Source organism: Taudactylus pleione, unplaced genomic scaffold (assembly GCF_031769625.1).
Source record: "Taudactylus pleione unplaced genomic scaffold, aTauple2 ptg001664l, whole genome shotgun sequence".
Taxonomy (NCBI): domain Eukaryota; kingdom Metazoa; phylum Chordata; class Amphibia; order Anura; family Myobatrachidae; genus Taudactylus; species Taudactylus pleione.
Genome location: NW_028286061.1, coordinates 684,443 through 699,773, shown reverse-complemented (window position 1 = coordinate 699,773; position 15,331 = coordinate 684,443). Strand labels below are relative to the sequence as shown.

Below are 15,331 nucleotides of genomic sequence, written 5' to 3'. Positions count from 1 at the left end.
CCCACCAGTGGATGAAGGACACCTAGATATTTGGAGTTTAATCTAAGACATTTATTTTTTGGACATTTGTGTGGAAAATGACTTAAGTCCTCACCATAGGATGAATACCCTGCCTACAGTTATTGCCTAACAGTCCGACTTTAGCCCACGTTACAAAACAAACACTCTGCCTACAGTTATTGCCTAACAGTCCGACTTTAACCCACATTACAAAACGCACACTCTGCCTACAGTTATTACCTAACAGTCTGACTTTAACCCACATTACAAAACGCACACTCTGCCTACAGTTATTGCCTAACAGTCCGACTTTAACCCACATTACAAAACGCACACTCTGCCTACAGTTATTGCCCAACAGTCCGACTTTAGCCCACGTTACAAAACGCACACCCTGCCTACAGTTATTACCTAACAGTCCGACTTTAACCCACATTACAAAACGCACACTCTGCCTACAGTTATTGCCTAACAGTCCGACTTTAACCCACATTACAAAACGCACACTCTGCCTACAGTTATTGCCTAACAGTCCGACTTTAGCCCACGTTACAAAACAAACACTCAGACTACAGTTATTGCCTAACAGTCCGACTTTAGCCCACGTTACAAAACAAACACTCAGACTACAGTTATTGCCTAACTGTTTTCAATTAAAGTCATCTATACATTAACTCCAATCACTACATTTAACCATTATTCTGTCACATATCAAACACTTATGTAGAATACATCCTTCTTACCATAGAGCGCTTGCTCTGCTCCCTTATGTGAAATTACTCTATGTTAAAAGAGGTTAGGACACCTCTTGTTGAGACAGCAGCTAGTGGTATACCCCCACAAAACCTTTCCCCCTCCCCTCTAGTAGTAATATAATAATATGGTAATATAATAAAATAGTAATATAATAATAATGTAGTAGTATAATAATATATAGTAATATAATAATATAGTAGTCTAATAATGCAGTAATATAATTACAGTATATAGTAATATAATATAGTAATATAATAATGTAGTAGTAATATAATAATGTAGTAATATAATAATGCAGTAATATACTTATTATATTTTAATATAATATAATTATATAGCAATATAATAATATAAATATAACATAACATATCTTGTGGAACTCTAAGGACAGAACAGTATAATGAATATCAGCCTTGGCGGGAATTCATTTACTTACTTTGTCGGGGACACAACTTCAAAGCAAAATCGCCTGTCCGCATCCGGACACAACTTCACAGCGCAGAGTCGGAGGTCGACGACAACGATGGTGACAACGTTCTGGAAGAGGAAACTCTGGGTGTTAGGACGCACAAGGCGGCAACCTCCAACATACAAAACACAATGGAGCAGACATATCTGTCGTGTATCTACACTGCGCGTGCTTTTGTGCCCAGTGACAAACAGCTGAGTATCACCTCTGCTTCCGCCTGAAGGGGCGTAACTGGGTGATATTGGGGTGTTCGCATTTAGGAGTTTATAATAAGGACATCTCAATATAACTGTGGGCTCTGCAGTTTTGTGTGCCAAAAGTACAGATAGGGGCATCCTGACCGCAGAAATGCTTTCAACTCCGCAAACAGATGACTATGCCTTTAGCTCTGTGCATGTGTAACATTGCAATCTGAGGACTCCAAACATGGCGGTGGGCACAGAGCCAGAAGGACCCTGGCCCCGTCTGCCGATGCGGTGGGATCCAGCATTGCACCAGGCAGTGTGGGAGGCCTAGATCCTGGATGATCCAGTCCCCACAAGCCGATGTGGTGGGATCCAGCACGGCCCCAGGCAGTGTGGGAGACCTAGATCCTAGATGATCCAGTCCCCACAAGCCGATGCGGTGGGATCCAGCATTGCCCCATGCAGTGTGGGAGGCCTAGATCCTGGATGATCCAGTCCCCACAAGCCGATGCGGTGGGATCCAGCATGGCCCCATGCAGTGTGGGAGACCTAGATCCTGGATGATCCAGTCCCCACAAGCTGATGTGGTGGGATCCAGCATGGCCCCAGGCAGTGTGGGAGACCTAGATCCTAGATGATCCAGTCCCCACAACCCGATGCTGTGGGATCCAGCATGGTCCCAGGCAGTGTGGAAGACCTAGATCCTGGATGATCCAGTCCCCACAAGCCGATGCGGTGGGATCCAGCATGGCCCCAGGCAGTGTGGGAGACCTAGATCCTAGATGATCCAGTCCCCACAAGCCGATGCGGTGGGATCCAGCATGGCCCCATGCAGTGTGGGAGGCCTAGATCCTGGATGATCCAGTCCCCACAAGCCGATGCAGTGGGATCCAGCATGGCCCCATGCAGTGTGGGAGGCCTAGATCCTGGATGATCCAGTCCCCACAAGCCGATGCGGTGGGATCCAGCATGGCCCCAAGCAGTGTGGGAGGCCTAGATCCTGGATGATCCAGTCCCCACAAGCCGATGCGGTGGGATCCAGCATGGCCCCAGGCAGTGTGGGAGACCTAGATCCTGGATGATCCAGTCCCCACAAGCCGATGTGGTGGGTTCCAGCATGGCCCCATGCACTGTGGGAGGCCTAGATCCTAGATGATCCAGTCCCCACAAGCCGATGCGGTGGGATCCAGCATGGCCCCAGGCAGTGTGGGAGACCTAGATCCTGGATGATCCAGTCCCCACAAGCCGATGCGGTGGGATCCAGCATGGCCCCATGCAGTGTGGGAGGCCTAGATCCTGGATGATCCAGTCCCCAAAAGCCGATGCGTTGGGATCCAGCATGGCCCCAGGCAGTGTGGGAAACCTAGATCCTGGATGATCCAGTCCCCACAAGCCGATGTGGTGGGATCCAGCATGGCCCCAGGCAGTGTGGGAGACCTAGATCCTGGATGATCCAGTCCCCACAAGCCGATGTGGTGGGATCCAGCATGGCCCCATGCACTGTGGGAGACCTAGATCCTGGATGATCCAGTCCCCACAAGCCGATGCGGTGGGATCCAGCATGGCCCCAGGCAGTGTGGGAGACCTAGATCCTGGATGATCCAGTCCCCACAAGCCGATGTGACAGAGTGTGACAGCTGTTGCAGGTGTAGCAGCACCAATGTGGAAAGTGACAGTGGGTCTAAATCATCAGGGATTCAGGCTCCGCCAATCACATGGTTTGCCACGGTGTCAAACCAAGATGGGCACAGTGAGCCAAGCACTACGAACCATGTCATTGCTTCGCCCCCTGGAGCTGGCCTTTATTAGCCAGTTCAAGATGGTGGTTGGGAGTTTGAATGCAGAGCAGGAGCAAGGAAGAGCTCTTGAGGAAAGAAGAAGCCAGAAGCAGTAAGGAAAGCACTGGTAGTTGTGGGCTATAGACGGCCATGAAGAGCTATAAACAGGCCATCACTACCCAGGTGAAGATCAAAGGGCTGACACCTGCTGGAAGTGGGGTTAGTGAAGACACCAGAAGCCCTGTGACAGCAGTGGCCAGTGCAAAAGAACTAATTGCCGCCACTGTTCCTCAGGTGAAGACTACAGGAAGACCGGAGATGGTGTAAGTTGTTCCAGCTCCAGCGAAGGTCAAGTGGTAGACATGGCTGAACCAGACTTGGTTTAGCATAAGACTACAGTATTGGTGTGGCCATTTGTTTATATCTTACCTGGACCACTGGGGTTTGGTCATTAGGCCCGTCAGAGCCGTAACTAGACATTTTGGTGCCCTGTGCCAGAAAGAGCATTAGCGCCCCCCCCCCCCCCTAATTTTCAAATAGAGACATAATGCACCTGAAAAGGGAGGGCCAGGGAAGAGATAGGGGAGGCCAGGAGATGCTGGGGATAAATAGAGACATAATGCACCTGACGGGGAAGGGCCAGGGAAGAGATAGGAGAGGCCAGGAGATGCTGGGGATAAATAGGGACATAATATAGTGCACCTGAGAGAGGGCCATGGCCTCATGGGGAAGGGCCGGGGAAGAGATAGGGGAGGCCAGGAGATGCTGGGGATAAATAGGGACATAATATAGTGCACCTGAGAGAGGGCCATGGCCTCATGAGGAAGGGCCAGGGAAGAGATAGGGGAGGCCAGGAGATGCTGGGGATAAATAGGGACATAATATAGTGCACCTGAGAGAGGGCCATGGCCTCACGGGGAAGGGCCAGGGAAGAGATAGGGGAGGCCAGGAGATGCTGGGGATAAATAGGGACATAATATAGTGCACCTGAGAGAGGGCCATGGCCTCATGGGGAAGGGCCAGGGAAGAGATAGGGGAGGCCAGGTAATGCTGGGGATAAATAGGGACATAATAGTGCACCTGAGAGAGGGCCATGGCCTCATGGGGAAGGGCCAGGGAAGAAATAGGGGAGGCCAGGAGATGCAGGGGATGAAATAAGAGGAAGCTACAAGTGAGAATGATAAGAAACAGGAAAATTGACAGATCCAAACAGTGTTCCCTGCCCTGCTGTACCCTGCGCCATGGCACCGGCCACATTACCCTAGCTATAGCCCTGAGGCCCATGGGCACTGTCGAGCAGTAGGCAGGCATTAGGCTAGGAGGCAACAAGGGCACTTAGCCCTGTAACAGTGTTTTGCCATTGTTTAGGCAGCTCTAAGCTGAGCCATAAAGGGCATTAGGCCCTATAGCAGTCATATCAAACTCTCAGGCCGCATGCAGACCCGATTGCGTATTTTTGCGGCCCGCTTTAGCTATACTAGTGAAAGTGCTAAGCGGCTCACCAGGAGAGTTCCGGCTGACGCGAACGGAGCTCAGCTCTGATAGGGCAGCATTCACCATTCTGCACATGCGCACTATGGCAGAGATGGAAAAATGTCCTCTGCGCATGCCCTGCGCCTTGGCTGTCCCGACTCTGCCCCCCACCACATCCTGCCTGCTCAGGAGCACTGAAGACGTCCGTACCCTGAGTGTGTGCCAGCTGCCCGCGAAGAGCAGGAGCTGGAAGAGGAGCAGAAGGCTGTGTATGATTAGGAAGAAGGTAAACTGGAAGGGGGGGACACTGAGGAAGAGGGGACACAGGGGCATGTGGCTGGACTGGAGGAGGGGACCATACAGTGACATACGAGAATAATAACACAGCTCTCAGCACACACTGATATGTGGTATTATTATATAGGGGAGACGGGATTGTATAGTGATATACAGTATGAGGGAGAATAATGCAGCTCTCAGCTCACAATGATATTTGGGGTTATTATTATATAGGGAAGAGGGGACACAGGGGGCATATGGCTGGACTAGAGGAGGGGACAGTACAGTGATATATGAGGGGATAGCACAGCTCCCAGCATACACTGATATGTGGTATTATTATTATATAGGGGAGAGGGGACTGTACAGTGATATATGAGGGGGAATAACACAGCTCCCAGCACACACTGATATGTGGTATTATTATTATATAGGGGAGAGGGGACTGTACAGTGATATATGAGGGGGAATAACACAGCTCCCAGCACACACTGATATGTGGTATTATTATTATATAGGGGAGAGGGGACTGTACAGTGATATATGAGGAGGAATAACACAGCACCCAGCACACACTGATATGTGGTATTATTATTATATAGGGGGAGAGGGGACTGTACAGTGATATATGAGGAGGAATAACACAGCTCCCAGCACACACTGATATGTGGTATGATTATTATATAGGGGAGAGGGGACTGTACAGTGATATATGAGGGGGAATAACACAGCTCCCAGCACACACTGATATGTGGTATTATTATATAGGGGAGAGGGGACTGTACAGTGATATATGAGGGGGAATAACACAGCTCCCAGCACACACTGATATGTGGTATTATTATATAGGGGGAGAGGGGACTGTACAGTGATATGAGAGGGAATAACACAGCTCCCAGCACACACTGATATGTGGTATTATTATATAGGGGAGAGGGGACTGTACAGTGATATATGAGGGGGAATAACACAGCTCCCAGCACACACTGATATGTGGTATTATTATATAGGGGGAGAGGGGACCATACAGTGATATACGAGAATAATAACACAGCTCCCAGCACACACTGATATGTGGTATTATTATATAGGGGAGAGGGGACTGTACAGTGATATATGAGGGGGAATAACACAGCTCCCAGCACACACTGATATGTGGTATTATTATATAGGGGGAGAGGGGACTGTACAGTGATATGAGAGGGAATAACACAGCTCCCAGCACACACTGATATGTGGTATTATTATTATATACGGGGAGGGGACTGTGCAGTGATATATGAGGAGGAATAACACAGCTCCCAGCACACACTGATATGTGGTATTATTATATAGGGGGAGAGGGGACCATACAGTGATATACGAGAATAATAACACAGCTCCCAGCACACACTGATATGTGGTATTATTATATAGGGGAAACGGGATTGTATAGTGATATACAGTATGAGGGAGAATAATGCAGCCCTCAGCTCACAATGATATTTGGGGTTATTATTATATAGGGAAGAGGGGACACAGGGGGCATATGGCTGGACTAGAGGAGGGGACAGTACAGTGATATATGAGGGGATAGCACAGCTCCCAGCATACACTGATATGTGGTATTATTATATAGGGGAGAGGGGACTGTACAGCGATATATGAGGGGGAATAACACAGCTCCCAGCACACACTGATATGTGGTATTATTATATAGGGGGAAGAAGGGACTGTACAGTGATATATGAGGGGGAATAACACAACTCCCAGCATACACTGATATGTGGTATTATTATATAGGGCGAGAGGGGACCGTACAGTGATATATGAGGAGGAATAGCACAGCTCCCAGCACACAATGATATGTGGTATTATTATTATATAGGGGGGAGAAGGGACCGTACAGTGATATATGAGGAGGAATAACACAGCTCCCAGCACACAATGATATGTGGTATTATTATTATATAGGGGGGAGAAGGGACTGTACAGTGATATATGAGGGGGAATAACACAGCTCCCAGCACACAATGATATGTGGTATTATTATTTTATAGGGGGGAGAAGGGACTGTACAGTGATATATGAGGGGGAATAACACAGCTCCCAACACACACTGATATGTCGTATTATTATATAGGGCGAGAGGGGACCGTACAGTGATATATGAGGGGGAATAATATATGAGGGGGAATAACACATCACTCAGCTCAAACTGATATGTGGTATTATTATATAGGGGGAGAGGGGAGATATAGGGAAGATTATTTCTTAATAATAAACCTTTCAAACTTGCATGTACAGTAAGAATTTTTTTTTCTTGCGACCCACACACTCTTAGACCTTGAATATTCCGCCCAGTTGTGATTTTGAGTTGGACATGTCTGCCCTGTAGGATTATTTTGGTGTTGTTTAGACGGCACTAAGGGCATTCGGCCATGGAGGACTGTTTAACTATTGTTTAGGCCAGTGTTGGCTAACCTTGACACTCCAGCTGTTATGGAACTACATAACCCAGCATGCACTGCTACAGTTTTGCTATTAGGGCATGCTAAAACTGTGGCAGGGCATGCTGGGATATATAGTTCCACAACAGCTGGAGTGTCAAGGTTAGCCAACACTGGTTTAGGCAGCACTAGGCCGAGTCATAAGGACATTAGGCCCTATACACATTGTTATTTAACCCAATGATAGGCAGTCAATAGGCCCAGGGCTGCAAAGGGCATTAGGCCCCATGAACAGAATTGTATTGTAACTATTGCATGGTGGTATAACTGTATTAGTGCCTTGGTATTTGATTAATGCATTGATTGTACCATTGCATTGTCTGTGATTGTTGGGATACAAGAGTAGCATGATAGGGAATGCACTACCCCCGGCCTGTGATTGCTTTGTTCACTGGGTAAGCTAGAAAAAAAGCCTGATTTTATGTATAATAATAATAATATTCCTATCTCTATATGTATCTGTATGATGTAACTGGAATGCTTCTGTTTTGTGTATAATAATAAATAATAATAATATTCCTATCTCTATATGTATCTATATGATGTAACTGGAATTCTTCTGTTTTGTGTATAATAATACATATAGAGATAGGAATATTATTATTATTATTTATCTATATGATGTGACTGGAATGCTTCTGTTTTGTGTATAATAATAATAATAATAATAATAATAATAATAATAATAATAATAATAATAATATAATATTCCTATCTCTATATGTATCTGTATGATGTAACTGGAATGCTTCTGTTTTGTGTATAATAATAATAATAATAATAATAATAATAATAATATTCCTATCTCTATATGTATCTATATGATGTAACTGGAATGCTTCTGTTTTGTGTATACTAATAATAATAATAATAATAATAATAATAATATAATATTCCTATCTCTATATGTATCTGTATGATGTAACTGGAATGCTTCTGTTTTGTGTACAATAATAATATAATATTCCTATCTCTATATGTATCTGTATGATGTAACTGGAATGCTTTTTTTGTGTATAATAAATAATAATAATATTCCTATCTCTATATGTATCTGTATGATGTAACTGGAATACTTCTGTTTTGTGTATAATAATAATAATAATAATAAATAATATAATATTCCTATCTCTATATGTATCTATATGATGTAACTGGAATGCTTTTTTTTGTGTATAATAATAATAATAATAATAATAATAATAATAATAATATAATATTCCTATCTCTATATGTATCTATATGATGTAACTGGAATGCTTCTGTTTTGTGTATAATAATAATAATAATAATAATAATAATAATATTAATAATAATATAATATTCCTATCTCTATATGTATCTGTATGATGTAACTGGAATGCTTTTTTTTGTGTATAATAATAATAATAATAATAATAATATAATATTCCTATCTCTATATGTATCTATATGATGTAACTGGAATGCTTCTGTTTTGTGTATAATAATAATAATAATAATAATAATAATATAATATTCCTATCTCTATATGTATCTGTATGATGTAACTGGAATGCTTTTTTTGTGTATAATAATAATAAATAATAATAATAATATTCCTATCTCTATATGTATCTGTATGATGTAACTGGAATGCTTCGTTTTGTGTATAATAATAATAATAATAATAATAATATAATATTCCTATCTCTATATGTGTCTGTATGATGTAACTGGAATGCTTTTTTTGTGTATAATAATAATAAATAATAATAATATTCCTATCTCTATATGTATCTGTATGATGTAACTGGAATGCTTCTGTTTTGTGTATAATAATAATATAATATTCATATCTCTATATGTATATATATGATGTAACTGGAATGCTTTTTTTTGTGAATAATAATAATAATAATAATAATAATATAATATTCCTATCTCTATATGTATCTGTATGATGTAACTGGAATGCTTCTGTTTTGTGAATAATAATAATAATAATAATAATAATAATAATAATCCTATCTCTATATGCAAATGTATATATAACGGAAATGCTTCGGTTTTGTGTATAATAATAAATAATAATAATAACAGTAGTTTTATAAACCTCTGGGGCTGTTTGTACATCCACCATTTTGTAGATAAAGCTCTCAGATGCTAATCTAGCTTTTAAACCACTTTTTCCTTAAAAAACACTTTTTCAACACTGCTAAATCAAAGGATTTGTAAAGACCATGGGACATACAGGGCCAACTCTTCCACTGGGCTTGTTGGGCAGTTGCCCAAGGGCCCAAAGCTTGTAGGGGCTCACCAACCCACACCCCTGCCAGCCGCGGCCAGTTGGTAAATTTGTGATATTTTTATAAGACGGCTGCCGGTTCACTGTATTCTGGTCTATCCTCCCCCACACCATTCCCCCCACCCACCTCAGTACCAGTTTCACTTCAGCCGCCAGCTTCAGACCAGTCAGACAGAGTCTCTCTGCATGTGTGGGAGATCTGAAGGGCATGCAGGAAGGTTTAATTTTATTGACCATTTAAATTTTTTTCCCCTGAATCGGTGGGTAGGGGCCCCAGTGCATTGCTTTGCCCAGGGCCCACACTGCTGTTAAGACAACCCTGGGGATATAAACCAGTAACCACTAAGCGATGACAATTAGACACTATAATATGTCACCATATATTATATTTACATAGTATTCTAAATAAACATCTGTTTCTCTGAGCCCTTACTGTGCTACCAGCCATAGACGTCATTTCCTGGCCAGCAGGTCAGAACCCCGCTGTGATGTTACAGATAGATATATTATATCTATCTATATCTATATATATATATAGCCGAGCATTTATCCCAGATACCCCACTGCTCATGGCCAGAGGTGGTTATTCCCGTTATTAGGGGAGTCCGGCTTCACTTGAAACCATTGAAATTGACTTGAGTAAATGTTTCTGTACTCACCAGTTTCTTCTGATACACCAGTTGATTATTCTGAATAGAAAACCAGCGACTAAATAAAGGGAGAGAACAATTAGACAGTAAGGGGAATATTTACTAAAGTGAGAGTTGTTACCCATAGCAACCAATCAGATTCTACTTAGCATTTAACTATCACCTACTAGAACATAATATGTAGAACCTGATTGGTTGCTATGGGCAACATCTCCACTTCTAACAACTCTCACTTTAGTAAATGTACCCCTATGACTCTAGAACACCCTTTGTTTTGTCATCTCTCTGTCATAGTCTTCTACCACTTACATCCGTGATTCCCAACCTCTGTCCTCAAGGCACACTAACAGTCCTGGTTTTAGTGATATCCATGATTGTGCACAGATGGTTAAATCAAAATAACTGAGGTACTAATTAAGTCACCTGTGCTCAAGTATGGCTATCCTTAAAACCTGGACTGTTAATGTGCCTTGAGGACCATGGTTGAGAATCCCTGACCTACACCTTGCACTTCTCCCCGCTTTGGTCACCCCATTTCCTAATCTCGCCCTGATCCAAAATTGTTGTATGTAGATTTTCACAACCATTGTGAGCTCCCACCCGTCCGTGTAACATCCCTCATCCTATCAGCACCAGTATCTTCCTCACCGGCTCCAGGTCTTGAAGGTGTTACTGGCCCGTTTGAAGAGATAACCTTCAACCACGACCTCCGATGTGTCACTGTCAGTCTGATAGACGGCGTCCTCGTCTGACACTTCCTGCAGAGAATGAGAAATTAATGAGTATGAGATAACCTGTACGTCACCTACAGCATAAGGGTAGTAATGTGGGGGGGTGACCAATGGCTCTGCCCAGGATGCAAGGCCGAATTGGTGGCATGGTCGCTATCCTGACAGCACCCTGCCACCCTGTTCTGATTTTGCCATGCAGGTTAGTGTAACCCCCAGCGCAACAACTAAGGCTCAATGCAGCAGAAGAGGGGCACTACTCTGTTTTTCGTTTTGAAAGGAATAGTATACGATAGACATAAAACATCTCTCAGCAAATTTATTATCATCCTATAGAGTGTAAGCTTGCGAGCAGGGCCTTTCCTACCTATATATCTGTCTGTTATTACCCCGTTTTGTTCTATTAATGTTCCAATTGTAAAGCGCAACGGAATATATAAGAAACTATTAATAAATAATCAGTGGCGTAACTAGAGCCGGGCGAGTGGGGCACGGACAGAGGGGGGCACTGCCAGCCAGCACCCAATCCACAGCTCTACCACACTGGTCACACCCACACAGCACTGGCTACACCCACACAGCACTGGTTACAATATTACAGCACAGGCCACACCCACACAGCACAGGCCACACCCACACAGCACAGGCCACACCCACACAGCACAGGCCACACCCACACAGCACTGGTTACAATATTACAGCACTGGTCACACCCACACAGCACTGGTTACAATATTACAGCACTGGTTACAATATTACAGCACTGGTCACACCCACACAGCACAGGCCACACCCAAACAGCACAGGCCACAATATTACAGCACTGGTCACACCCACACAGCACAGGCCACACCCACACAGCACAGGCCACAATATTACAGCACTGGTTACAATATTACAGCACAGGCCACACCCACACAGCACAGGCCACACCCACACAGCACTGGATACAATATTACAGCACTGGTTACAATATTACAGCACTGGTCACACCCACACAGCACTGGTTACACCCACACAGCACTGGTTACAATATTACAGCACTGGTCACACCGACACAGCACTGGTTACAATATTACAGCACTGGCCACACCCACACAGCACTGGTTACAATATTACAGCACTGGCCACACCCACACAGCACTGGTTACACCCACACAGCACTGGTTACACCCACACAGCACTGGTTACAATATTACAGCACTGGTCACACCCACACAGCACTGGTTACAATATTACAGCACTGGTCACACCCACACAGCACTGGTTACACCCACACAGCACTGGTCACACCCACACAGCACTGGTCACACCCACACAGCACTGGTCACACCCACACAGCACTGGTTACAATATTACAGCACTGGTCACACCCACACAGCACTGGTTACACCCACACAGCACTGGTTACACCCACACAGCACTGGTCACACCCACAAAGCACTGGTTACAATATTACAGCACTGGTTACACCCACACAGCACTGGTTACACCCACACAGCACTGGTCACACCCACACAGCACTGGTTACAATATTACAGCACTGGTCACACCCACACAGCACTGGTCACACCCACACAGCACTGGTTACACCCACACAGCACTGGTCACACCCACACAGCACTGGTTACACCCACACAGCACTGGTTACAATATTACAGCACTGGTCACACCCACAAAGCACTGGTTACAATATTACAGCACTGGTTACACCCACACAGCACTGGTTACACCCACACAGCACTGGTTACACCCACACAGCACTGGTTACAATATTACAGCACTGGTCACACCCACACAGCACTGGTCACACCCACAGCACTGGTTACACCCACACAGCACTGGTTACACCAACACAGCACTGGTCACACCCACACAGCACTGGTCACACCCACACAGCACTGGTTACAATATTACAGCACTGGTTACACCCACACAGCACTGGTTACAATATTACAGCACTGGTTACACCCACACAGCACAGGCCACACCCACACAGCACTGGTTACAATATTACAGCACTGGTCACACCCACACAGCACTGGTCACACCCACACAGCACTGGTCACACCCACCCATTTGCGCTCTTAGGCAAATGCCTAAGTTTGCCTAGTGGTAGTGCCGCCCTGCGTTTTGGTGATAAAACTCGTTAATAAATCGGGGCCTTAGTCAGGTGATTTGAAGAGAAGTTACTATGGCGACCAGAAGCGGTGAGGAAGGTTCTGGAGAGTGTTCTGTAGTGTTGACCATTGATGCTATAGATTGTTGATGCATAGAAAATGAGCCATCGATGGTTCCGCTATGCGCATGCACAGACGGAGCACCATCCGTGCGCACAGCAGGACCAGCATCCAATACAATTTAAGTGTCTGGCGATCGCAAGAGCACTATTCTAATACTCTTCCTGGTGGCAGCTTTAGTAAAACCCACGTCACTACCACCCACCTGCATCAGGTTGGCGTTTCTGAGCGCAGGCTGGGACACAACGCTATGACACTGACCTTATCCAAGAGAAGCACTGGTGATGAGGAGGAGTCAGCTCAGCGCACCAGAGTAATACATCACAGCTGGTCAGACCTAATCACTGACACCTGTACTGTGACTGAATCTGACGGACTGGTGGAGGATTATATTACTGAGAAGGTACCAGTCAGCATGCCACACAGTCCCATTAATACTGGGAGGGGAAAGAGGCAATATGAAGTCCCTTCTACAAAGGGCCTGATTCAGCCAGGATCGCTATTCTGCTAGAACGCTAACGCTAATTCAGCGGTGATATGTAAATGTGCGCAATTGCACTGCGATCACAGCTTACCATAAGGACGCCCACTTCCCCTTACACACATCCGTATACTGATGAGGGTGAGGAAGACCTACAGTATGCGGCTTATTACATCATGGTGGACTCCAGTGGGGATGAGTGATATTGTGTGATGATGATATTAGCACTGATGAGGGTGAGGAAGACCTACAGTATGACGCTAATTACATCATGGTGGATTCCAGTGGGGATGAGTGATATTGTGTGATGATGATATTAGCACTGATGAGGGTGAGGATGACCTACAGTATGCCGCTAATTACATCATGGTGGATTCCAGTGGGGATGAGTGATATTGTGTGATGATGATATTAGCACTGATGAGGGTGAGGAAGACCTACAATATGCCGCTAATTACATCATGGTGGACTCCAGTGGGGATGAGCTGATATTGTGTGATGATAATATTAGCACTGATGAGGGTGAGGAAGACCTACAGTATACCGCTAATTACATCATGGTGGATTCCAGAGGGGATGAGTGATATTGTGTGATGATGATATTAGCACTGATGAGGGTGAGGAAGACCTACAATATGCCGCTAATTACATCATGGTGGACTCCAGTGGGGATGAGCTGATATTGTGTGATGATGATATTAGCACTGATGAGGGTGAGGAAGACCTACAGTATGCCGCTAATTACATCATGGTGGATTCCAGTGGGCATGAGTTATATTGTGTGATGATAATATTAGCACTGATGAGGGTGAGGAAGACCTACAGTATGCGGCTAACTACATCATGGTGGATTCCAGTGGGGATGAGTGATATTGTGTGATGATGATATTAGCACTGATGAGGGTGAGGAAGACCTACAATATGCCGCTAATTATATCATGGTGGATTCCAGTGGGGATGAGTGATATTGTGTGATGATGATATTAGCACTGATGAGGGTGAGGATGACCTACAGTATGCCGCTAATTACATCATGGTGTATTCCAGTGGGGATGAGCGGATATTGTGTGATGATAATATTAGCACTGATGAGGGTGAGGATGACCTACAGTATGCCGCTAATTACATCATGGTGGATTCCAGTGGGGATGAGCGGATATTGTGTGATGATAATATTAGCACTGATGAGGGTGAGGAAGACCTACAGTATGACGCTAATTACATCATGGTGGATTCCAGTGGGGATGAGTGATATTGTGTGATGATGATATTAGCACTGATGAGGGTGAGGAAGACCTACAGTATGCCACTAGTTACATCATGGTGTACTCCAGTGGGGATGAGTGATATTGTGTGATGATGATATTAGCACTGATGAGGGTGAGGATGACCTACAGTATGCGGCTAATTACATCATAGTGGATTCCAGTGGGGATGAGTGATATTGTGTGATGATGATATTAGCACTGATGAGGGTGAGGATGACCTACAGTATGCCGCTAATTACATCATGGTGGACTCCAGTGGGGATGAGCTG

General features: G+C 44.6%; 1 protein-coding gene across 1 annotated transcript in view; it reads right to left on the bottom strand.

The window, feature by feature from the left end:
• Nucleotides 1-15,331, bottom strand: part of ACAP1 (ArfGAP with coiled-coil, ankyrin repeat and PH domains 1) — a 449,099-nt gene that overhangs the window by 75,743 nt on the left and 358,025 nt on the right. Inside the window, exons 10-12 of the mRNA XM_088464394.1 lie at nucleotides 10,994-11,103; nucleotides 10,355-10,403; nucleotides 1,193-1,293 (exon numbers count right to left, since the gene is read on the bottom strand). Coding sequence (XP_088320520.1) covers nucleotides 1,193-1,293; nucleotides 10,355-10,403; nucleotides 10,994-11,103 — 260 coding nt within the window. The remainder of the gene's footprint in view (nucleotides 1-1,192; nucleotides 1,294-10,354; nucleotides 10,404-10,993; nucleotides 11,104-15,331) is intronic.